A 23,297-nucleotide genomic window follows, 5' to 3' on the forward strand; every position below is an offset into this window, starting at 1 on the left:
CCCACTTTCTCTCGCGTACACAGGCCCCACTATTGTTTCCTCGCCCTCTCGGCTAACTCGCCGCGGGAGTAATTCACGGCCCCACCAAAACCGGAGTAATTCACGGCCCCACCAAAACCGCGGGGAGCAGACAATAGACAGGAAGAAGCCGGCGGTCGCGCCGCCACGCCGAGTGGCGACGACGACGCCCCGTTGGCACAGTTTCCCGCAAAGCGAATCGGCTCCGTGATGCGCGGTGCATACGATAAGTGCCGAGATTTATCGAGTCGCAACGGATCCAGCGACGCCGTCGAATTGGCGTTTATTGAGGTTTATTGGTATTTCTTTCTTTCCAAAGATAGAGGGGCACGAGCTAAAGGCCTTAATGCTTGGCAAAGGCTCTTTCTTACCTTTGTCGGTGCGCCACGCTGGCGAATTTCGCCATCACCCGCCGCGGTGGCTATGACGTTGAGCTGCTGAGCAACGAGGTCTAGGGGGTTCGATTCCCACCCGCGGCGGCCGCATTTCGAGAGGAACGGAAGACAAACGATCGAGACCGCCGCGCTTTCGGTGCATGCACATTAAGAAACCCGAGTTGGTCGATAACAGATTCGAAGCCCTCCTCAGCGGCGACCTTCACAACCGGTGCGTTGCTTTAATTTACTCCATAATTTGGTTCGATTTAGCGTAAACATAGATTCCATTGGGTGGCCCCATTATTTTGTGTCTTTTTTCGTGTAAGACATGGCGTTAGGACATGGCGAAATATCGCGAAGAGATTGCAGGATGCATACGGACACATTCGAAAACGCAGGCACTTTTTACATTGCATGGAGTCACGGAATTGAAAGTTGCTTAGCTGTCGACCGCTACCTGGATCGCAACTTAAGCTCGCGTAAATGCGGTAATGACTCCGCCAGAGGCAGCGACCTATATACGACGCCTGGCGCATCGACGACGTCGACCGTCAAGAAAAAAAAAAAAAAAAAATGCCGTGGCGCTCTCTTAACGAGCGCAGACGGAAGCCGATATGAGTGAGAACGTATACAAACGAGCATGCGACGACCAAAAAATATAGGTACACACGTGGAAAAACATCCACGTGTATACATACAATGCATAGGTGAGTGAGTGAAGGGTATGGACAAAAAGAAAGAAAGAAAGAAAGAAAGAAAGAAAGAAAGAAAGAAAGAAAGTAGGAAGAAAGAATGTCGGACGGGTAAGCCAGTTACTACTCGGACCGAGGAAAGTGAATAGGCGCTGCAGCCATTACTAGCAGGTGCGGAAAACCTGGGCGCAAAAAAAAAAAAAAAAAAAAAAAAAAGAAAGAAAAAAGAAATCGTGAGCGTGTGCACCGCACTAGACCGCGTACCGACCGCAGCACAGCGCCGTTATTACACCACTGACACCGGACGAAGCGCCGGCTAACGCCCGCCGGGGACCGCTAATTCGCAGATATCGCGAGAGCCACCCGCACTGAAATACAGTAACTGCGCGTAGATACCGCCATGCCGAGAGCTCGTGATACCCTCGGGCGTCGCCGGCTAAAAACGAGCTAACGAGGCCGCAAAGAAAAGCCGCGTATCTCTAAGGTTAATCACTTCGCATATCGTTGTGGGTGCCGGGGTAACGCGACAGCGCCGTGAAAGCTTGCATGCTGCGTGTTTCTCGGCGTTAAATTTCCTACGAAAATCATCAAGAGCGAATTCTGGCGGTAGCGTCTGTGGGAGCTGCAAGTGCGGCCGTTCTGCCAGCACGGAAACGATGGTCAGCGCACGGATTTACCTAAACCTTCTGGCTTCGAACGGACTTGTACGACTTCTCAAATTGATCGTTTTTAACAAAACGTTGACTCATGAGCGCAACTCTTGGCGGTGATTATGCGCTTACGCAGAGTCTTCTTGTCTCCGGCATTTAGAAAAATGAGAATTATTCGAAATTTAGGCCAATAAAGGCAGGACAAGCGCCGTAGACAAAGCAACAAGAACGTCTGAAGCCACAAGTGCGAAGGTGATCGGACAAATCCATGCGCTAACCATCGTTCCCATGGCAGCTGAACGGTAGGCGACGCGCCAGCGAGTTCCGTCTAGTAATTTTAGTACGAATCTAATTCCTTTGGAGCTTTGTGCTAACCTCGCACGGATATTTTTTTTTTTCTTTTTCATGAAACTACCCCTATACCCTGCGGGTTTCTGCGAACCAAACGTGCCAAATTCAATGTCCCTGTTCTTCAAGTTATCGGTTAATTAGGCCTCCCTCTGCGAGTCTCCTGGTTAGCTCGGATGATAAGAAAAACGGTCACGGAAAGGCGCTGGTCCTGGGTTCGATCCTCGGACAATTTTTTCTTGAAAGTGAACTTTTCTTTCTGTCTTTTTTTTTTTTTCCTGAGTAACCCTACCTTTTTTATTGTAGCTCGGTGCACTTTCGGGAGGAGTAATGTTTCCCCTTTCACGATTATGTGTGCAAGCGAAAACATCGCAGGTACACTGAAACAAACCTATGCTTTGGTTCAATTGGTTTATAAAGTAGTGAAGCTTCATTAGGGACGCTAATCGCGCTTGGGCACGGCCATCTCTAGATCCCTCCAGCTAGGATGACTTCCGCAGTTCTGAGTCAGCGCTCATTAGTTACCCACCCATCTCCAGGGATATACTATACGCAATCAAATACAACGTCACTGCAGCGTCAGGCAACGCTACTCTTCTGACGCGGCCGCGAGCGAGCGTCAAAGGTTTGACGTCAATGCCGGCGCACCGAACCCAAAAAGAAGGTCTCGGGCGGCCAACCCTGGCCGCGCGAGTAAGCCCGGGTGCCAAACCGGGTCGGGCACGGCGTGGGCAAGAAGCCGTTTCCACGTGACACCGACCTTTGTTGCAACCCATTCTTGAGCGCCGACAAACGCAGACACGCTGACAAATGGCGAGCACACCCCCCCCCCCCCCCCCCCCTTCCTCCCCTGCCCCCGCTGGCGCTTTAGCGAAGCTCGCAGTTTCTCAACATCACCACCGGGCCACCTCTCACGAGAAACGAGGACAGAATTTCGTTGTCTTCGCCACCCCACTCAAGGAGCGCAGTTCTACCCCACAAAGTCCCGTGCAGTAGGGTGCCGAAAAAAGAAAACGGGAATATACGGTATATATTTAGTTGGCGCTATACACGCAACCTCCGATAGACAATTATAGTCGGTTATCAGCAGACAATCCCGCAAGGGCATCGACAACGTAGCTTCCTTCCCGTCCGGCAAACGTTTCTGGCGTACTACAGGTGGTCAAAAGCATGGATTTTCCTGATAAAATTACTAGAGGAAAACTTGGCGCTACGATCGTTCGCCGAAAATGGGAATGCGTGGATTTGTCTAGACTTCGTGCTTGCGACTTCAGCCTTTATTTTGCTTTTATTTGGTACGCTTTACCGTTGTAGATTTCCAAGCAATCATTTTTTCTAAACGAACGCAGCCAGTAGGCATTTGCGCACATGCATGATAATTGCTCATTTTCGCACTGATAACGCTACCGTAGACAGTATGGCCCGAGTTCTTGCAATTTTTGTAGGAAGCTCCAAGGACAAAACATTTCGTGGTCCCTTACTGACCCAGTTGATTTTGCACTATCGTACTGCGGATTCACGCAGTACGATAGTGCAAATGTTGAGCACTCCGACAGGCGCTCCTTATCCTCTATCAAGTGTAGATATTCCCGCAGACATCAATCGTGAAGACCCCCTGCCCTCCCCTCCCCCTTCGTTACAAAAAACAGAAAACAGAGAAAGACAAACGAAAAAAAAAAACGCGAAAATAAATCATCGGAAGCTACGTCCTCGTCGCTGCTGACAGGACGTAAACAACGACTCGCGTAGCGCGACTTTTATTTTAAGCGACGAACTCTTTTGGGTCAGTACTGCACGCAACTAGCGAGTTCGGGCCGGAGCGGGGTCTTCCTTTTCCTACGCAGCCGCGGCGCCACTCTGTCTGTCCCATTTAGCGACATCCCGGCCGAGAGACCGATCAGCGAACGTGCGTGCTACGTCCGATTCACGCGGGAAAAACGAAGAAAGGAGCAGAACTACCGCGACACACAACGCGCCCATCCAACTGCCACAAGTGCTAAAAAAGAAACCCGGGAAAAAAAAATTGAAAGAAAAAGGCGCGAGACGTGTGACGAAGCGCACCCGTCACAGGTCCTCGAAGAAGTGTGCCAGAGAAGCTCGGCCGACTGGCTCGGTGTTCAAAACAAAGGCGCAGAACGAGACCACGAAGTTCGAGATCGGCTCTAAAGCAGGGATCCTGGGGCAAGGAGAAGGCACACGGTGCCGCGGGGCGTTTACTTTCACCCCAAGTAAAGTGGGCCAGGTCAGATAGTCTGATTTACCTGTGCGGTTTCTTACGTACCCTCCTACGCAAAAATAACTTAACCCAACCCTTCGGTATTGACCTCGATTTCCGCAACAATCAGCAAAGATGACATTATTTCTGATTAAGAGTGTTCTTCAGTCATATTAGCACGCCAAGAAATTGGATTAACGATAACTTTCCCGTCAAGTGACACTCAGTAAACGATTGGAAAATTCTGGGAGGACATGTTACTTTTGCTCACGAAAGTACGCTGATGGTTGGAGAGATGCCATGGCGTTTTCATTGACTTTACAACAAAAGCGCGTGCGGTCGGCTTGTCAGGCTGTGATTCCTTTATCGGGCTCATGAAGACCCGGCTCATATAATGGGCCAGGCAGAATCGAATGGCTTTCAAGCATTGCTTGAGTCGACCCGACCCTCTAGGCAACGAGCGCGTGCAAACGACGTGTCGGGTACGGTCTGCGATGTATACAGCGAATTATGAGCAAGAAACCGAACTCTCGCAAGGCCATGTCGACGCATGTCGCGTCGACGAGGTGAGGCTCCACTGCAATCTCGTCCCGGCAGAAATGAGTCCACTAAAAACGTTGTCCGGTCCGTGAGACTGTTTCAAGTCATAATTTTCCGGCTTGATCCAACAAACTCCGCTCCATTAGGCAAACAAAACCAAAATACAATTGACTGTAACTCATGGTGCATATACAGTCAATACACAACCCAAATTAGGGGCGCGACTTGTCTAACTATCGGTTAATACGAATTCTTCAATATAACAACCGCAACAAAAGACAAGGAGGAGTTGAACTCTGTAATAACGTACAGGAGGCGATAAGCTACGAAGAGAGACGTTTATCAAGCAAAAAAATAGACTGCCCGAGATATGTCAGTAAACTGTTACAACCCCCCAAACTAATGCGCTACGCATTTCGTTAAGGGTTTCACGTTGACGTGTCTCAAAACTAAGCGCAATTCCTTTCTTCAGATGTCGCCGAAAGCTACCACAAGTAGTAGCTGCCGCCACCTAAGGCACCCAACATGTCCTTTTATTTATGTGCGTAATTAAAGAATGCCGTACCCATCCGTCGATTCTAATGGAAGAGTTCGCGTGGCCCGAATATTTATCACGCAGGCAAGCTTCCCCGCAGCGCGATCCCCGGCGGCGGCGGCCGCGTCACCGTTAGAGAAAGCGGCCGGCGAAGGAAGTGGGTCGGGTGGCGCCATCTGACGGCGGGTAGCGGCAGCTGCACCGCGGTCCTGCCGGCTCAAACGGAAACATATTTACCACTGGACGTCAGTTCGTTCGTAGCCCACATACTCAGCTCCCGGCTAAACGTGAATGGAAAAAAGGAAGAAAGAAAACAAATTTCCCAACAAACAAGAATGAGATAGATGACAAGAAAGGGTCGCCCGATGTGAAACATGCTTCGCTGGCGAGTGCAGCAAGTGCAGGACAGGATACGGAAAGAGGGAAGGGGAGGAGAGGGAGGTGGAGGGAGGAAGAGCTTGTTTTCCTCGAGTTACAAGCACCTCGTCGCGTTATTTTTTGTGACTGCCTTCTTTTTGCGAAGATTGAACACACACGCGTGCGCGCACGCTCATGTACGGGCGTAGTGGGTTAGTGTCCCGTCCCGTAGCGCATCGACGCGACCGGCGAAAACATCGGCAGCAGCGGGGAGTTCGATGGCGTCGCGCGTGCACGCCCGCCCGCTCGCCGCGAGAACGCAAGTTTTGCAACAGGTTTGAAGAAACACGCCCGAGAACGCGTGACGAACTGCGCGTGCATGTAGTACGCCCGGGGATTGCGCAGCAGGGAAGGCCCGACATAGTGTAACGACCGACTCGGCTTTCGAGAGCACAGAGTGGACGGTGATCGGACGCAAAATTCTAACCTTCCGCGATTGTGGCCACAGCGCTCCGAATTGAAAACAGGCAGTTTCGTGGCATCCTCGCACTTTCGTTCGAACCCTTTTCCAAATGTTGTACTGCTTAATTTGGCTACAGGAGACTCGTCTTCAAAACTGTGCATAACGTTTAAGAGAGTACGTTAGACCAATCCTGTGTGCCGTAGGAATACAAGACGGAAGGATGGGAGGGGGAGAGAGAGGTGGGAGGGTTACCTAACAACTTAAACTATGCTTCCTTCAAAGGTGGCGCTGTCACCGCTTCAACGTAAACGGCGCTGAAAACTAGTCTCGTTGTTGTCGTTTCAAAAAGCGACCTTCTAGCAGAACTAATCGTAGAACGCATAAACACGATATCGAAGCCGGGTTGCCCCACACTGGTTTTAGTTAGATTAGCCTTGAAAGACGAATTACACAACTGGCCCACTCCATCTCGCCCAATGATCTTGAGGTTCGCCGACTTCAGGGAACCTCCATAAGACGCCGGCGGCAAAATACGACGGCACGGCGGTCACCTAACAGACACTAAGTACCCGGAGGCATCTCATATTCTACTCATTTTAGTGAACCTTATCGTGAACCTTAAATACAGCCTCAATTACAACCATTGTCTCTTCACAAAAGAGAGAGCCCCCGATCTTCCAACTCCCACAGACAGGGTGCTGTCCAGCGACGATGACGACGTCAGCGCATTTGCATAAGGTCTCTACGACGCGCAACCTCCCATTCTACACAGACAACGCACGCACGCGCACAAAGCCCACAACGCATCATATGCACGTCCGGCAGGCAAACAAACGGCTACCCTCTCCCCTCGCCTCCTCTAACTTCCTCGCGCCCTCGTCCTCTCGCGGCCGCAAACCCCGCGAGGGCGAGGGGAGCGTTAAACAAAGCCGACGTGATAGACGGCGCGGCGGCGACGCGGCGCCCTAGACTATTCAACCTCCTCTCCCACCACGCGGCCGCTCCTCCTCTCCATCTAGCGTGGAGCGAAAGGCGTCGTTGTTTACGCCGAGGATGACCCGCAGTCGGCCCCATATACGAGTTGCAGCCTCGCCTGCGGTTAGCAGGTCGCCTTCGCGTTGCCTTGCCGTTTAACGTTTGCAGCGGCCTCGGCTAACTGCGCACACTTGTCATTGCGCAGCCAGCAGGTACGCGCTAACTGCCTCTTGCATGGGGGAAGTAGTCGTAATGCGGCAACAGCGCGATAAGGACGACTAAAAGAGTCGGGATAGTTGGTCTTGAATAACTGCGCACACGGGGAAAAAAAAAAGTAAGGAAGCTGACAAGCGCGCGCATCTGGCACCCCACGTTTCCACTGCGTGTGAGGCCAGATTTTCCGTAGACGACCATTCTAGGCAGGAGCGGTAACAATAGGCGCATCGTTCTCAAAAAGAACGGTAGCTGTTGTATAACAGAGCCGCCTATTGTGCTGCACGTAGCCGATTTTGAATTCTTGAGCACTCGCCTATTATGTGCATGTGTCACTGTGCAGTCTTATTTTATATTTTCGTGCGCTTGCGTCACACGATGTATACATCTACAGACCCTTCCGGCTAATACTTCCAGCGTTTGTTCGTGTCCGTATTCTTCACGGCGGCTATACCGTGGCATTTAAGCAGCAACTCGGCCAACAAGCTTTGGTAATATTTGGTAGTAGCGCTTATATTAGTCTCTCTTGATCGGTACGTATTTTTCTCTCTTTTCTATTTTTGTCTTTTTTGTTAACCGTTAATTCAGCGCGACAGCACGACAGTTCAAAGGTACAGCGTTTCTACAACAGTGAGCTTTAATATATCCGCAACATATATTAAAGTGCGTGTGGGTTTCGCCGCCAATTAACATCTTCTAGCTACTGCGGGAACACCCAACCGCTTGTACGTCGGTTCTTTTTATTCACTCATACGAGGACGGCACGTGCCCAAGGGCGCCTACATGTTTGTGGCATGTATAAACAACCTAGTTAACATTGCTGTTGAACCGAAGGACTGTTCGATACACGGTCGAAACTCAACCTTGCCGAACCAGACTACGCAAACTTTGCTGATGAAACAGGCTACCTTCGATCAAACAGCAGACACATATATGTTTTCGGTTAAGGCGGCATCCAAAAACCGAGTTACAACGAGCTCCACGGGTCGACCAGAAAGAACCACGTGAAATCGGTGGAAGACCATATGCGAAACCCACCTTGGCCTGGACGAAGGAAAACGACAACAAGGCGAAAAAAGAGTCATCGGACTGGGAGGACGTTCTTCCGTTCTTTCTGATGCCAGTTGTATTTACAGCATTAGCAAAAGCTGTGTGCTTTGAAACGAGCAGCCACACGCTGCACAGCACCGACTCGCAAATGGTAGCCCTTGTCGAATGAACCGATCTGACGTCATTTCGAACTAAGCTCAACTTGTTACAGCGCCATATGAGCGAGAATGAAAAACCATAAAGGAGGAGAGGGCTGTGACCATGAAAAAAAAAGAAGAGCCCACGACATTATTTACTTTTTGACGACGTTCAAGAAGTCTATCCCGTCGCATCGACCAAAGACGACAATCTCTCCCGCACGAAAGACCACTGATTTAGGCGACGCACGTCGACTAGAAAATGGGGGTCACGTCAGTTTCCGTATCGCATTACCTGTCTCCTCCCGCAAGCACGCACACTTCTCGCGCACACTAAGGAGAAACAAGGAAAGAAGAGGCCATCGAAAGAAACAACGAGTAGTGGGTAAGAACTTCGGTTGTCAAAGCGCAACTCGCCAAAGAAAACTGGAGGGTAAAGCCTACAACAAAGAAAAAAAAAAAAAGAAAAGAAAGGAGCCCGCTAGAGGCGGAAGCAGCGGCGCGGTCGTGCAAGCTGTACGCATCGGAGGTATAGAGCCGATAAGTGCGGAATATACCTAGCTCGATACATCGACCTCCGCGAGAAAACAAAAGGCGGTTCCTTACGAGAACGCATAGGAGAGGGTGGTTGGGGTGAGAGTTGAGCAACCAGCACGACAAAACAACGAGGGGGCTGCAGTTTCAATAAAGGAACCGGCTGTGTGCCCCCCCCCCCCCCTCCCCCCATCGCAGAAGGCGGCCGCTTCGAAGGCCGGGAACTCCGTCCTCTCCGCGACTATTCTTTCGTTGATAAGCGCGTGTGTGCGTATATGTTTCGCATTCGAATGGTTCGGCTTGGCCACGGCGCACGCGACAAAGAAGCGGCTCTCATTGAGTGCGCGTGCGCACTCGCGCCTACGTAAAGGCGCGCTTGCTTCCCACACAAAGGAAGACGACTGGCGCATAAGAATCCACCTTTTCTCCCCCTGTTCTCATTTTTTCGAGTGGCTCGGCTTGGCTGCAGACGCCAAGGTATCCATACCTCGCACACCCACTCTCATAGCGAGTGCCTGAAACGGAGCAGTTGGGAACGAGTGATATCGCATAGGAAAGAGCGAGAGATAGCCGTACCGGGCTTCTTCCATCTTAGCGAGCACATAAACACGCAACGAGCTGGTCACGTTCCGGTTTTACGGGGCTAGGCAAGAGAGGGGAAGGGGAGATGACGGCCGGAGAGAAAACACTACGCATATCGCGCAAAATAAAAACTACAAGCCACACACACACAGGCCCAGCTAAGGAGAGGTCAAAACGTAGCCGAAGGAATGAAGCAGAAACAAAGATTCGGACAGTATACGGCCTCGATAAGAAAAGGAACCTCTTAAAAGAGAGGGGCAGCACAGCAGCGGCCTTTCTTCCGCTCGCCGCGTCAACCGCATATTTTTCTTTTTTTTTTTTTTCGGGACCACAACAACGCGCCGGGCGCACCGAAAATCGGCAGCGCACGCACGAACGCCGAGTAGTTTGCGAGGTAGGCGGAGAGAAGCCACCGCCCACCGAGATGAGGAAGGGGAAGGCTGCGGGCCGTTGTTATTTCCCGGGAAAAACGGCCCGGGCCCGAAACCTGTTTTTCCCCCGGGCCGAGGGTGGCGCGAACGAGCGGGCGAGACGCAGAACAAAGAAATGACAGGCGCACCGTGGAAGACGCAGAAAGAAGCACGCGACGGACCCTTCACCGTGCGCCCCCTTCTCTTCGAGCCCGTCTACCTATTATGGGTGCTGCAGAATAACAGTTTTAGTACATCGTACGCAATACCCGCGCGGACGCTATAAGATAGCTGGAGCAAACTGCGCGTGCGCACAAGGCTACGAGGAGCGTTGGAGTTTACACAGCGACACGCTGACTTATGGATTTAGCGTTGCGAATTATGCGTATAGTGTAACAGCATGGCGGTGGCCAAGCATCCCAAATGGGCCTTTCTCTTTGCTTCTCGTCGCGACAGCAATAAGTCGTATACAATGGGATCTCACTTATCCTTATCCGACATTAAGGTACAAGGTATTGCCGATGTTTTGTCGTTGTTACTGGTACCAGCTGTCTGTTTTCACGCTGATATGACTAAGCAAAATAATCTATCGTTAAACAAAAGGTACTTCGATTTCTGTCTACCAGACGACGCCACAGAAGGCGCGCCGCAACGCTCAATTTGTACTAAATGCCTCCTCGAGGACATAGGCCGAGCGGGGAGGTAGCCGTTTAGCGTGAGTCCACATCAACGGCCGTAACGCTATAGTAAACTTGTCTAACGTCGAGTGGAAGTCGAACGTCCTCCGCAGAATCAACAACTCAAAGCGCAGAGATACAGAATCTTGCAAATAAGTTCTGCGTAAGTCCGCAAGGTGGAGAGAAAAAACCATGAAATAAACATTTGTCCTCCACTCGACAGTAGCCGACAAGGTGGCCGATGCTAAAAAGGAAAGCTGAACAGTACCATGCGTGACTTCGGCAACGTGCTGTAGTATCTCGGCCCGTTTACGCATACCGTTTAGACGACTTGTAAGGGACACATACGATAAAAGAACGGCGGAAGCTTCACTTTCACTTTCTCAAGACAAAACCGACATTTAAAGAAAGTCCGGGGTTTTACGTCCCAAAACCACGATCTGATTATGACACACGCCGTCGTGAGGGACTCCGGATTAATTTCGACCACCTGGGGTTCTTTAAGGTGCACCTATGTACATGAGCCTTTTTGCATTTCGGGGCCATCGAAATGCGGCTACCGCAGCCGGAATTTGATACCGCGACCGCGTGCTTCGCTGCGAAAAGCCACTAAGCAACCACGGCGGGTTAGAACCGACATGCCCAGCGCATTGAAACACGACGCAGAAATTATCTGTAAGAACAACTGCCCTGAAATCTGTTCTGCTGTGTGAACGTAAAAATGACAGAATTAATGTGAAAAAAGAAAAAAATCCCTTTAGGCCGCAGGCGCTTGCTACGCGGAGATCCGGATGAGATCTACGGCAGTTTGGCTTTCTGCATCTGCGCTCTTTCTGTTTTGTTCTTTTCGCCGAGTCACGAAAGTTTACGAATTGGCAAACTGCCCGAACCATGCATTTTTATTGCAGATAAAAAAATGAACAAAAAAGAAGGAAAAGAAACATCGCCGGAAGATATTAGAACTGTGTCAAGGTTGCAAAGGGTGGTCAAAAGTGCAACTCTCCAGGTCTAAGGTCACCCGGAACGGTACACGCAAGAGAAAGACCTTACGTACCCACGATAAGCAACGACATCGGACATGAAAGCCACAATTTCTTGGAAATATAAAAAGTGCTTATTTCCGCAAACATAGGCCGAGGAAGTCTCTTACGCGCACACGGTATGTTCAGACCAAAATAGAAAAAGAAAGCCTTTTTAAAGAAAAAGAGAAAAAAGTAAGCGTAGAAAGACTCGAGCGAAGCACACACACACAAAAAAAGATAAAGCCGTCGTAATAGCATCGCTAACCAAACAGGCCACGCAAGAAGAGACAAAGAAGCAGCAGAAGCAACAGCACAAGCTCTCTAAAGCACGCAAGACGCAAATCCAGGAAGAGCCATGGGGGAACGACTTAAAAAGAAGAAGAAGAAGAAGCGCACACGCGCAACGCAGAAAACGAGCGTTGCAGGCTGGCAGTCAGCCGGGTTGTGAGACAGACGACGTGAACTGAAAGCGCTGCTCGCGGACGTAGTAACTCGCAACCCACCCACCCCCCTCATATCTTCTCGACAGCGCTGCCACCACCCTCAGCCACCCTTTCCAGCACTCCAACCCATCCTCCCCATCGCCAACAGCAAGGCTGTTGCACTTGGCACGGGGCCAGCGACGCGAGCGCGCACACACACGCACCAGAGGAACGAGCAGCAGGAGCCACGGTCTCTCAAAGGACAGCAAGCAAGCAGCAGCCGAGCTGCACGCGTTACGTTTCGCCTCACAGCAAAAGTCACCCTCCCTCGCCATCGCACTCGGTGACTCGCACCAGAAAACACGGGCAACACGAAAGACACAGAAAAAGAAAAGTGGGGAGCGAGGGGGACAACAACCAAAGACCAGCTTTTCCATCCACCACCGCCACCACGTGTTATTTACAAGCGGGCTTCAGCCATCTGAAGCTCCCGGCAAAGGGAAGGAGGTGACGGCTACCGCCGACGAAAGCGAAGCGCGAGGCCTCCAGGACACATGCGTGATGCGGATGAACTGCCGAAAAGAAAAGAAGAAACACCAAAAGGCGGTGCTCGCGATTGCCCAAACACCGACCGGCCAAAGAGCGGTCTCTCTCCCTCTCTCTAGAGCTGCCGCTGCGACCGAGAGATGCACGGACCCGTTGAAAACTGTCCTCCGTCATAACCTCTCTCTCATCCCAACCTCAACAGCATCTCGTCCTGCTTTTCCCAAGCGCGGTTTCTCCTCTCCGTTCATCGGGTCTGTGTCACACACATCAGGCAAAATTAACTGCGCGTCCCGCAGCAGCGTCCTCCGTGCTTCTACCTCCGCCTGTTGCAACATCGCTCCGCTTTTTTCCTCCCCCCCCCCCCTTTTTTTTTTTCAGCACGCAGGCGTGTTGCGGCCATAGCGCGCAAGAATACGCGTTCCCGGGTTCCTGAGGCAAAGACGGCGACGGGTGCTTGCAGCTAGCACGCGCGGTCGCAAGTTGCATGTTGCAATTGTGGTATGACTCTGCGTCGCGAGTGGAAATGCGCAGCGTTGACGCGTGTATAGGGTCAGCTGTCACGTGACAGCCCGAGCGAAGGCCTCAACGTACTACAAGCATACAGCGTAGGATCAGCGATATACGATGCTTGTCGAGAGAAGATGGGTGATGAGAGATGTACGCGCAGGGCAGTACGACACGCTCATATTCACATACGTTTAAGCATTTTAAATTAAAAAAAGGCGGTAGAAACACCAGCGTTCCGATCGAACTATCGTCTACGACTACGCCCGCCTCGCTTTCATACTCACAGGCACCTCCCCCCGCCCTTACCCTTCTAAACCATCGCTCTCCTTGTCAAAGCCGTCGACTTTTGCGACGGTGCAGAAGACGACGACGAGACGGGCGACTGCCTACTGACGCCGTTCGGCGACTTCAAAAATCGATCACCGAATAAACATTAGGCGCGGGCGCGACTTTCCATTTAGACCGAGCGAAGGGCTCCGCCGCCGGATCCGACGTCGTCGTTGCCGCAGGCTAGGAGAAGGAAATTGACTCACCTGAGGAAGCCAGCGACGCGACATCTCAAAAGGCTACCGGCGAGAGGGAGGGGGTAGGTAGTGAGGAAAAGAAACGCAAACTGGTGGCAGCACGTTTGCAACGTCGGTCGCAGAAAGACGATGAAGTAGATATACGTATATCGATAGAAGAGGCAACGCGCGGGCACACAGATCGACCGTACGCGAGGAGAAACGAAGCAGGAAAATAAAGCGAAGGAACCAGAAACCGGGCAACACCGCGTACGGGGCACGAGGAGGTGTGAGCAATAATGATGGGTGGAGGCGGGGGAGGAGGACGGAGGTGAGACTGGGTAGTTCGCCCGACATCTACTGGCACACGTGGTACAACAGGTTTCGACACGAACGGCACTCCCAAGAGGAAACAACATCAAATAAAGAAGGTCGCCACTTGGTTTATAATTTTTTCCCTTTCTTTCTTTTTTGTTTATTGGCTTTTTCGCCGAGAGTAGCAGGCTAAGATAGGATTGCAGCGTTCTTGCTTCTTGAGAGAAAAGAAAGAAGTCACTTGGCTATTCATGCAAATAAATTTTGAGTTCGTAAGGTGAAAGCATAAACAGAATTTGGTGTGCGCCCGAGATTTCCGTAGAGCGAAAAGAAGTGCGTTCTCCCTTTCCCTCAAACACGCCCTGTATCTAAGCACGACGCAATGCGGTAGCTTCTATAGCCGGCCTCTTCACAGGCAAACAGGAGTATTATTTAAAGAGATCACTTTAAAAAAAAAAGTCCAAAGTGTCCTCCCATGCACACAAATGAAAGTTGGTGCATGCAGTTCACTTACATTTCTGCAGTTCTTCAATTTCTGCGCTTTCGTCGTCAGACTCAGTTCCGGAATCGTGATCGTCATCAGTCTGAAAAGAAAGAGGATAAAACTACGTTTAGGAGAAACCAACTCAATATCAACTATTAAGCTTATTCAATCATGAGAGCAACACTGCTGCATGCAACAACAAAGCCGAGAATGAAGAAACGCCACAGCGCTTGCATCCAGAGTAAACGTAAACAGAGATAGAAAAAAATGCAATGGAATTACTTGAATAATAATTTAAAAAATGCCAAAGGAGAGCGATTCTATACCTTCTTCAGAGTCTCTGTCATGACTAATCTCAAGTTACGGAGAGGCAGCAGCTTCATTGCTGTTGGTTTGGGTGCTGTGAAGACATGCAAGAAAAAAACAGAAAGAAACATCAAACAAAACTGCTACCAACTCGGTAAACCATGCACAGACACCCCCCCCCCCCCCCCCCGGATGCAGTGCTTCTGAATACTCAAAATAGTGTATTTTGTGAAATGATGTAATGATGATGATGATTTATTGGCATGCCTATTTCCCTCTTCCCCTTCCCCCAACGCCGAGTAGCTGGCTATAGGAATTTACCTCAGGCCGACCTCTCTGCATTTCGCATCATTAAACTTCTCTTTCTCTCTCTCTTTGAAACGGGGCGGTGACATAGTCAACGCTCGCCTCCGCGGATGCGCGGAGGCGAGCGCCATCTAGTGGTGCGGCAAGGTACCCAGCGGCGCGCGTGCTCCGTTGTGATTGGTCGGCCTACTCGGCAAGGGAACAGCCAGGCCGCAACCACGGTCACGAAACTTGGCGAGGTTCGCAAAGAAAAGCTTCGCTTTGAAAAAGGCAGTTCACTCACAAGCCATCCAGGGTTTCGCAAGCGGCGCGCGCTTTTTACAAGTTCTTTTCTATTTCGCAACCCACGCGAATGCATTCTTTGCGCTCGTCCAGTACCAATTGAGAAACGCCGAGGACAGAGAAGTCTGCTGTGCGCTCGACGAGGCTGACGCAGAGCAACGTCGCGGAACAAAGCTGCCTCACGTCCCTGAGATGGGGGAACGCAGAATATGATGCTTGCCTTCCAAGCCGACCAGCCCTTTCTAACTAGTCGCACCACCTGCCCCTCGTCACTGCGACGAATCTGACTGCATGAAACGAAGGTCGATTCCGAGGAAAGATCGTTGCACAATGTGGCTCTCTCATAAGGGACTATACAGACGCGTCCTATGTGCACGAGGAACAATGTAGAAACAATGCCATAGCACTGCGGGACGTATACGTGACAACGAGAAAACGACAATGCACGAAAACAAAAGAGTGAGGAGCGCGCTGCAGTGCTCTGCCTACAAGCTGCAGTGATCGACCGCTACGGGACCATCGTGGAAATGTGCCGGAGAAGAATTAGACTATTGAACGTGGAAAACATTGGCAAGCAGTTATGTAAAGCAGGCAAACAGTGCAATCAAGGCGGAGGTTTAAAGTCGTCCACTTCAGTTTTGCACAAATGTTTCACGTGCGAGACGACACTAAGAAAACCAGAGAGAAAAATCTGGGCGCGGTTGTCTATGTGTGTGGAAAAGAAGGGGAGGGGGGGGGGGGGGCATTGTTCGACTCTTTCCAGCATCCGGTCCCGATTAAAAGCCGCAACGAACAGGAATTAGCATGGATCGGAAGTACAAAACACGGTCGCTGTTGCTCTACTTTTGCACTGATCCATTTCAATGGGGGGAGGAGGTTTCAAAGGAAATGTACGACGAAGTTATTCTTCATATGAGGCAATTCTCTTCTGTATATTTGTGGTGAAGCCACGCCGCTTATCCAGGGAGATATTCGCTTGTCTGATTTGTTCACTCCGATGGTCGGCGAACCATTAATGGCGCGATGACGGTAGCATTCAAATTGAACCCGGGGATCTCCATCAAGTGTTTCCTGCTTTCATGAGGCTACCTGGTTCTGTTCCCTATATAGGCGTTCAAGCACAAATTCGATCGAATGAATTTTCTTGCTCATTAAGACTGCGACAGGGACTAGCTTTGGTAACACTTTGCGAGCGTAAAGGTGCCCACGGAAAACACAGGGCCTTGGATGCAGTAAAACGCACAAAAAGCCAACAAACTGGCCAATGCAGATATCCTTCCGCAGTCATTTGTGATTTCCGTAGTGCCGGTGGAGAGCTGAGCAGCCTGTGTCCATATGGCTTCTAAGGGTGTTAAGGCGATCTTGAACTAACGCCTTCCACTGCCTTCTATAGTTATCTACTGCCTCTCCAACTTCTTTCCAAGAAAGAATTCTTGACCCATACGCGCCTAAAAGTGTAAAACCAAACTCGCCGAGGTCGTGTTTCCGATACGCGGCACAATTATTGTCAACGTATAAAGTACGCAGTGGTCACAGCAGGGGGCTTCGCGTCAACGCAAGCACACGGGCTACATGCGCAATAGCACGACATTACGAGAAATGAGAACGACATCACGGAACAACGAGCGAGTTTGCGCTGACACAGCAGTAAAAGCGCCTTTCGAGCGAACGGCGCACTTTGAAACAATCAGATTCAATGTGCGTACGTCGAAACCGACAAAGGGCTCAGGATTCGTGGATTGCTGTTGCGCAAAAGAATTTCACGCACGCGGTTTATTTCATTCTCCGTTTTATTCTATTTCTCCCCAGTCGCTGGAACGATTCCCCACGGTAAACAACGCCGCAGAGCTTGCGACACAGCCGTTAAATTTACGAGCTGATTGCCGTTTCGCAGCAAAGACAAAATGTAGAAGTACGCGTACGGAAGAAAAGTGACATTTAATCGCGTAAAGGTTCTTCAAATTATTTTCATTCTCTTTCTTTCTTTTTCTTTTTTTTTCAGTTACTACTACATATTTTGGAGTGTAACATCCGGATTGCAAAGATCGGACTTTATGAGCGATTTATTATGACTTATTACTCACCTGCACTGCGAAAAAAACTGCACCAAAAACCCACTGTATCAGACTTCGCCTCCCAAAGCGATGTTAGATCAACTAGACTTCAAAAATATTCCCAGCACATAGCCAGCTCCCATGTTATCACCTGAATATCTCTGAACTTGGAACATAAAAGCGAACACTTTTTGCCTGCTTTCCCCCTTTCCCACTTGACCACGGTTCAAAAATTTCCACTGGATTCTGAGTTGTGTGAATGCACGGTATCGAGCAGATGCACGAGTGGCCATATTCAACTGCGCCATCTGAAACGAGTGGGCAAGCGGGCTTCACTTTCTGTATAACCATCACGAAGCCACAGAAAAGGTGAACCCGCGCTTTCGCGGCACTGGTAACTCAATGGGACGAGAGCACAACGATATGAATCGGCAGTGGGCGTTAAATAGCTGAACGAAAGAAAGAAATTAAGTGTATTTTTTATTTGTTTTTTTTTTTCTCCTTGGAGAAGCTAAGCCAAGTCATATGTAAGGTACCCAACATATTCCCAACGCGCGTAGTCCTCTCCAGGGAAGGCTTAAGCACACAAGTGCACCTGTATATAGAGACGAACAGAAAGAGAAAACGACCAGATAAAGGAGACCAAAACATAAAAATGAAATAAAGCAAACGAGGTGGCAAGCGGAAGAAAGCCCGCGTATCATAGATCATTAGCCAGAGTCAGCGGACAGTGAAAACGGCGGACCGACAACCATGAAAAGCAAAGAGACAACGGGCTAGCACTCGGAGCCAGGAAGGAAAAGGATAAAAAAATAAATAAAATAAAATATGAAAGCAAGAAGCCGAGCCTCCAAGGTCTCGCACCACGCAAGCCGCTCTTGTTTCTTTTCTCCGGCTTCGCGACTGTGAAGCAATCCAGTAATGATGGTGCGAAGGAAGATAAAAAGAAAGAAGGCGTTACTTGCGCAACGAGTGCGAAAGAGCCCGCCATTAAGAAGCCGGGGGAAACAGAAATGGAGGGAGGAGGATTAAGGGAAAGGGACAGTGCGACTAACCCACTTCCTGCCTCAATAACACCGGGCACCGGACGTTGTGAACGCACGAACCAAGTACGAACGAGCGTGCGCAATAAGAAAAAAAAAAAAATTCTCATGCTATAGCGGCTGCACTCTTAATCTCGTTCCCCCACATCTTCTATTAGGTAAGTGGAACATGTTTGTAAATATGTCCCGCTCAATTTGTGGAACCTATAAGGATCGGCGTTAAGATGTTCAACTTACTTAGTCGCCCATAAGTGGAATGAGAATAGAAAGTGTTATACAATAGGCGCTGGCGGGCCCACTTCGTGGAACGAGTATAAGTGTAGCGGCGACCGGCAGCGGTGGTGGTGGTGCAGTGTATCGTGCCAATTCCTCCAAAAAGCCAGGGACCCTGGCGCTGCCGCGAAACGAGTCCAAGGAAGCAGCAAAGCACCGTGTCTCCGCGCCTCATTGGCCTCCATAACTCTCGAAAGACCCCTTGCATGCGGAAACTGACATTGGGCTTTTTTTTTTTTTTTTTTTTTCCCTCCCCTTGCTCGGCTTCGCACTTTCTTCGAGCGAGCGACCGCCGTGAGCCGCTCGTTCGTTCTCCGGCGACACACAGGAATTCCGGCAAGGCCGAGGGTACTAATGGCCGACCGCCGGCGCGCGCAGCGGTCGTTGTAGTACGTAGTTGTAGTCGGAGTCTCGCTCCCCAGCGCTAATGCGCCGCCAAATGCCTCTTACTCGCGCCGACAATATTTCCTAGCCCCGCCGAACAAACGTGCTGCAGGAAAGACGGCGAGAAAACGGCGACGGAAGTACACATATTGGACCATTGGAGAGTTTTAACTTCTCGGATTAACGTTTTGCGTTTGCTGAACACCGGATTACCGCAACCGTAGAAGTTAGTACCAACGCTGGTGGCGCCATTTTCTGTGTTCTCGCAATAGAAAAAAAAAAAAAAAAAAAAAAAAAAAAAAACAGGCTGCGCGTTAGCGATTACGTCGCCTCACAGTTGGCGGCGGCCAGGGCGTTTGCTCTCGGGACGCCATCGCCATTCGAGAACACACCTTAAAACCTCCCTTTGTGTGTACGCAGGGTTGCCGACAAGAAAGCACCGGCCAAGAGCACCACAGAAAGTTATACGGGAACGACGACTGCCGCCATGGCACAAAATGACGCTGCTAACGGCGTAGTATGTGGGGCGAGCGAGACGCGTACCTCGCGCGCATTGCGAAAGCGTCCGCCGCGACTCACGAGAGTACTGCCATAATAACCATCACGCTACGCTGTCGAAGACATCGTGGCCGAGAGCAGCGACACAGGTGGCGACACCTCGCGATGTTGCGAGTAACCAACTCCGTGCGTACGATAACGGGATCGTTCTGCGGTTTTACCGCGGCGCAGACGTACTGGCGCCGGGCGGACGTATAAACCGGAACACTCGGAGACGTGAATGGGAACAGACGGTGCTGCTATTGACACCTTGAGACACTGAGTGTAACCGAAGTGCGCTCAACTCTTTTCGCAACGAGCGTTTATGTTCCACTTATCTCGAGTCGTAAACGTGTCGTAAGGGGACACAATCGTTAAGAATGTATCTTTATGCCTTTCTTTTTTCAGTTGAAAGAAAAGAAGCGCGAAACCAAGAGCGTCTTTAACGCGCCACGTAATTTATTACAGCGCCGCATTATGCTTGCAGCGCTGCGCTGTTACCGTTCTACGACCTGCGGAATTCCAGTCCACGTCCGTACAGCTAGTACGTGTATGCTACGCTGGAGCGCTTCAAAGACACAGTGCACACTGCGTGAAATACTAATTACGCGCGTCCATGACAGTTTGGTACGACGCAACCTCACGCTATACTGAAACTGTTTCTGCCGGATATATATACTCCCCGGTCTCACGGCGACACGCCAGCAGCAATATGCAAACACTAAGCTACTCTGAGTCATATTTTCTGACACCCGCCGCACTTTGCTATGCCCGGAAAAGTGCAGCAATAAATGCCGCGACGGCAATAGGCGTGCAGGGGGAGGGCTTGGGATAATAGTTGCCGAAGTGAATAATGGGTCTTTCCCCGTATAGGCGGAACGCGCTCGGGTTAACGCTGCGCTTTACGAGCGGCTAAACGACAATTTACGGCCTCCGAAAAGTCTAAAGACGCGCTCTAGACGGTTATAGCACTAGGAGTCAACACCTACGAAACAGCAATTGATAAAAGCAAGGTGCAAAGGCATCGCAACGAGGGCAAGCAATCATGGGTGAGAAAGTGCAAGCGCACTTCGCACTGGCTCTCAGCGAAGCTAAAACATGGTTTCGGAAAGTGCTCGATGAGGCCTCGCACATAGTCAACATTTGTGGAGGGAGCCAATGAACGGGGCGAAATCAATGGCCGATAAAATCGTCGCCACCGCGATACGACGCGCATTCGCCGAATGCGCTCGCGGGGCACTTGCACGAACGAAACCGACGAGAGCGCGTCGACTCGAGTCGCCGGCGTGAAACATGCCTACCATGACCGCGCAAACGCTATAGGATGTCGTGATCGGCAAGTGTCGCGTCAGCTTGGATCAACCCACCGGCAAAGTGCGTACAGGAAGGGCCGAATCCGCTGGGCAAGGTGCACGCATGCATGCATGCATAAAATGCGGTGGCGTCGAGCCGGGTCAATTGATGTCGGCGGTACGCGCCTCATAGCAAGATAGCGAGCTTCGTAAAACTGTATACTGACCTCTGCGGCGGCGTAAAGTCCCGTCTAATCGCCCCCTACCCCTCTCGCCAAAGCGCGCTCGCCCTACACCGTAACTGCTTCGCCTTCCACAACGCGAAGAGTTGGAACCGGCCATAGTCTACGAGTGACGTCATCAACCCCTAAAAGGGGGTAAGATACTTGACATCGCGGGAAGTTCGCCAGAAAGCGGCGACGCTACGGTTACTTATTTCTGCACTTCCAACTCTGCAGCGGTCCTAAGAATTATTCCGCACGTTAATTTTAACAACAGAGTATCTTGTAAGGTGCATAGATTTCTTCGCACACGGTAATTCTTGTCACAATTTGAAATTCCGATCCAGAAGAAATGCGGCGCCGCTGCGGACCTATCGCTCGAACTCGCGATCTTATATGCTGAGGAGCAGAACGCTGAGCGCGGACAGTTACTTCTGAAATGTACACTCTATTCGATGTACTCGTGGCCCCAGACGTTCTTGAGCGATGACTCGACAGAACAGACAATGAATGCGGGCAGGCCTGCTGCGCTGTTCGTTTTCAACCGCCTCGCAACTTGCACCTCGAGCCTTTCTTAAACCTGTCTTTTTCTTCATGACCATCCCCAGGAGACAACGCGCTATTCTCTAAACGTGCACAATGTCACCGCAACATTTCGCGAGAACGAAGACCCCTAGCCTGCATGGCGCTAGCCGGAGGAAAAAGAAAGAAAGAAAATAAATGGCAGCGTGCAACGAAGGCCACGAAACAATGGAACAGAAGGAATGCCCGCGCACGGGCGTGAACCCATCTTGTCCTTATACCTTTTTTGTTGTCTTTTGTCGAGTAACCCTCTCGTACAATAAAACAAATGAAAAAAAGAAAGGCCATATTAGTCACCGCGGCTACAGTGCGAACAACGTCCGACACCGCAAGCCGCGTGCGAACAGGCACGGCACGAAAGGGCATCGACGGCTGACGACCGAATACCATTAAGCCGTGACCGCGATTTAGGTCGCCAGAGAAAGTGGCTGCGACCTCTCTGACAACGCACGAAAATTTCGCCGATATAAAGCTTTAGAAAAGAAAGCACGCAGTTGACAGTATATTCCGCAAGAACTAACACACATGTGAGACCAAAACTTAGAATAACAATGAAGTTTGAAAGAAAGTTGCATTGCAACTAGGGATGAAACACAAAATGAGAGAGAGGAGTTAGGATGGAAGATACAACAAAGAGCACAGTATAGATTAGGCTTCATGCGCGGATTAGGATAAAGAAATGGATGGGCAGGTCGTGCAATTATACAGTTGTTAACATATTAGAGTAACAAAATTAGTACAGAGTAGAGGGTGGCAGTGGCTGGAGGTCAGACCACATTAGGAAATTTGATAACGCAAGATAGATTCGCTTGATGCCGCAGAAGAGTTTATTAGAACGCTAGAGGGGCATTTATCGAGCACGGGACTTCAACAATACGCCGATGAAGGTTCGGGCCCCACGTCGGGCGCCAGAGTGATGGATACGAAGGTTCACAAACTCAGCCGTGAACTCCCGCAATAGAGACATTTAGCTTGTGCCTAAACGTATTGCCTTTCGCGGAATGCCGGGTCACCGGAGAAACACGTAAAAGTGAGCGGCCGGGTTGGTGGCTCCACCTTGTGGCGAACAGTTTAACCAGAGGAGACACAGAGCTATTATTTCAGTAACTAACGATATTCTACTTAGCTCCCGGTGTAAATAAAGTGTGTGCAGCGACTCACCCTATAACATGCAAAGAACCCCATGTAATGTGAAAACGTGCCTAATGCATCGTGGTTGCACAAAGCGTCACAAGATGTGGATACCAGCGATGTAGTTAGCCGCCCCCCCCCCCCCCTCCCCACACACACACACACTTTTGTTTCGCCTATGCCTTGTTTGGACGGAAAATAGCTCCCTACTTTAACACACTAACGGTATACACGTCAGGCTAGAACTCTTTAATGCTTTCTTTTTAACCTAAGCTTTATAGGCTCACAAGTGTTGGCGGTGGTGGTGGTAGTGT

The 23,297-nt window shown here is 50.5% G+C and overlaps 1 protein-coding gene across 3 annotated transcripts in view; it reads right to left on the bottom strand.

Annotated features, from left to right (window-relative positions):
• Positions 1-23,297, bottom strand: part of LOC119457444 (uncharacterized protein DDB_G0271670-like) — a 158,173-nt gene that overhangs the window by 125,844 nt on the left and 9,032 nt on the right. For 2 of the 3 annotated variants that reach the window (XM_037718997.2, XM_049670087.1), the window contains exons 2-3: positions 14,899-14,972; positions 14,603-14,672 (exon numbers count right to left, since the gene is read on the bottom strand). In XM_037718997.2, coding sequence (XP_037574925.1) covers positions 14,603-14,672; positions 14,899-14,955 — 127 coding nt within the window. In that variant the 5' untranslated portion in view covers positions 14,956-14,972. The remainder of the gene's footprint in view (positions 1-14,602; positions 14,673-14,898; positions 14,973-23,297) is intronic. The other variant, XM_037718995.2, reaches the window with a different exon arrangement.

The sequence above is a fragment of the Dermacentor silvarum genome, chromosome 7, assembly GCF_013339745.2.
Source record: "Dermacentor silvarum isolate Dsil-2018 chromosome 7, BIME_Dsil_1.4, whole genome shotgun sequence".
Lineage (NCBI taxonomy): Eukaryota > Metazoa > Arthropoda > Arachnida > Ixodida > Ixodidae > Dermacentor > Dermacentor silvarum.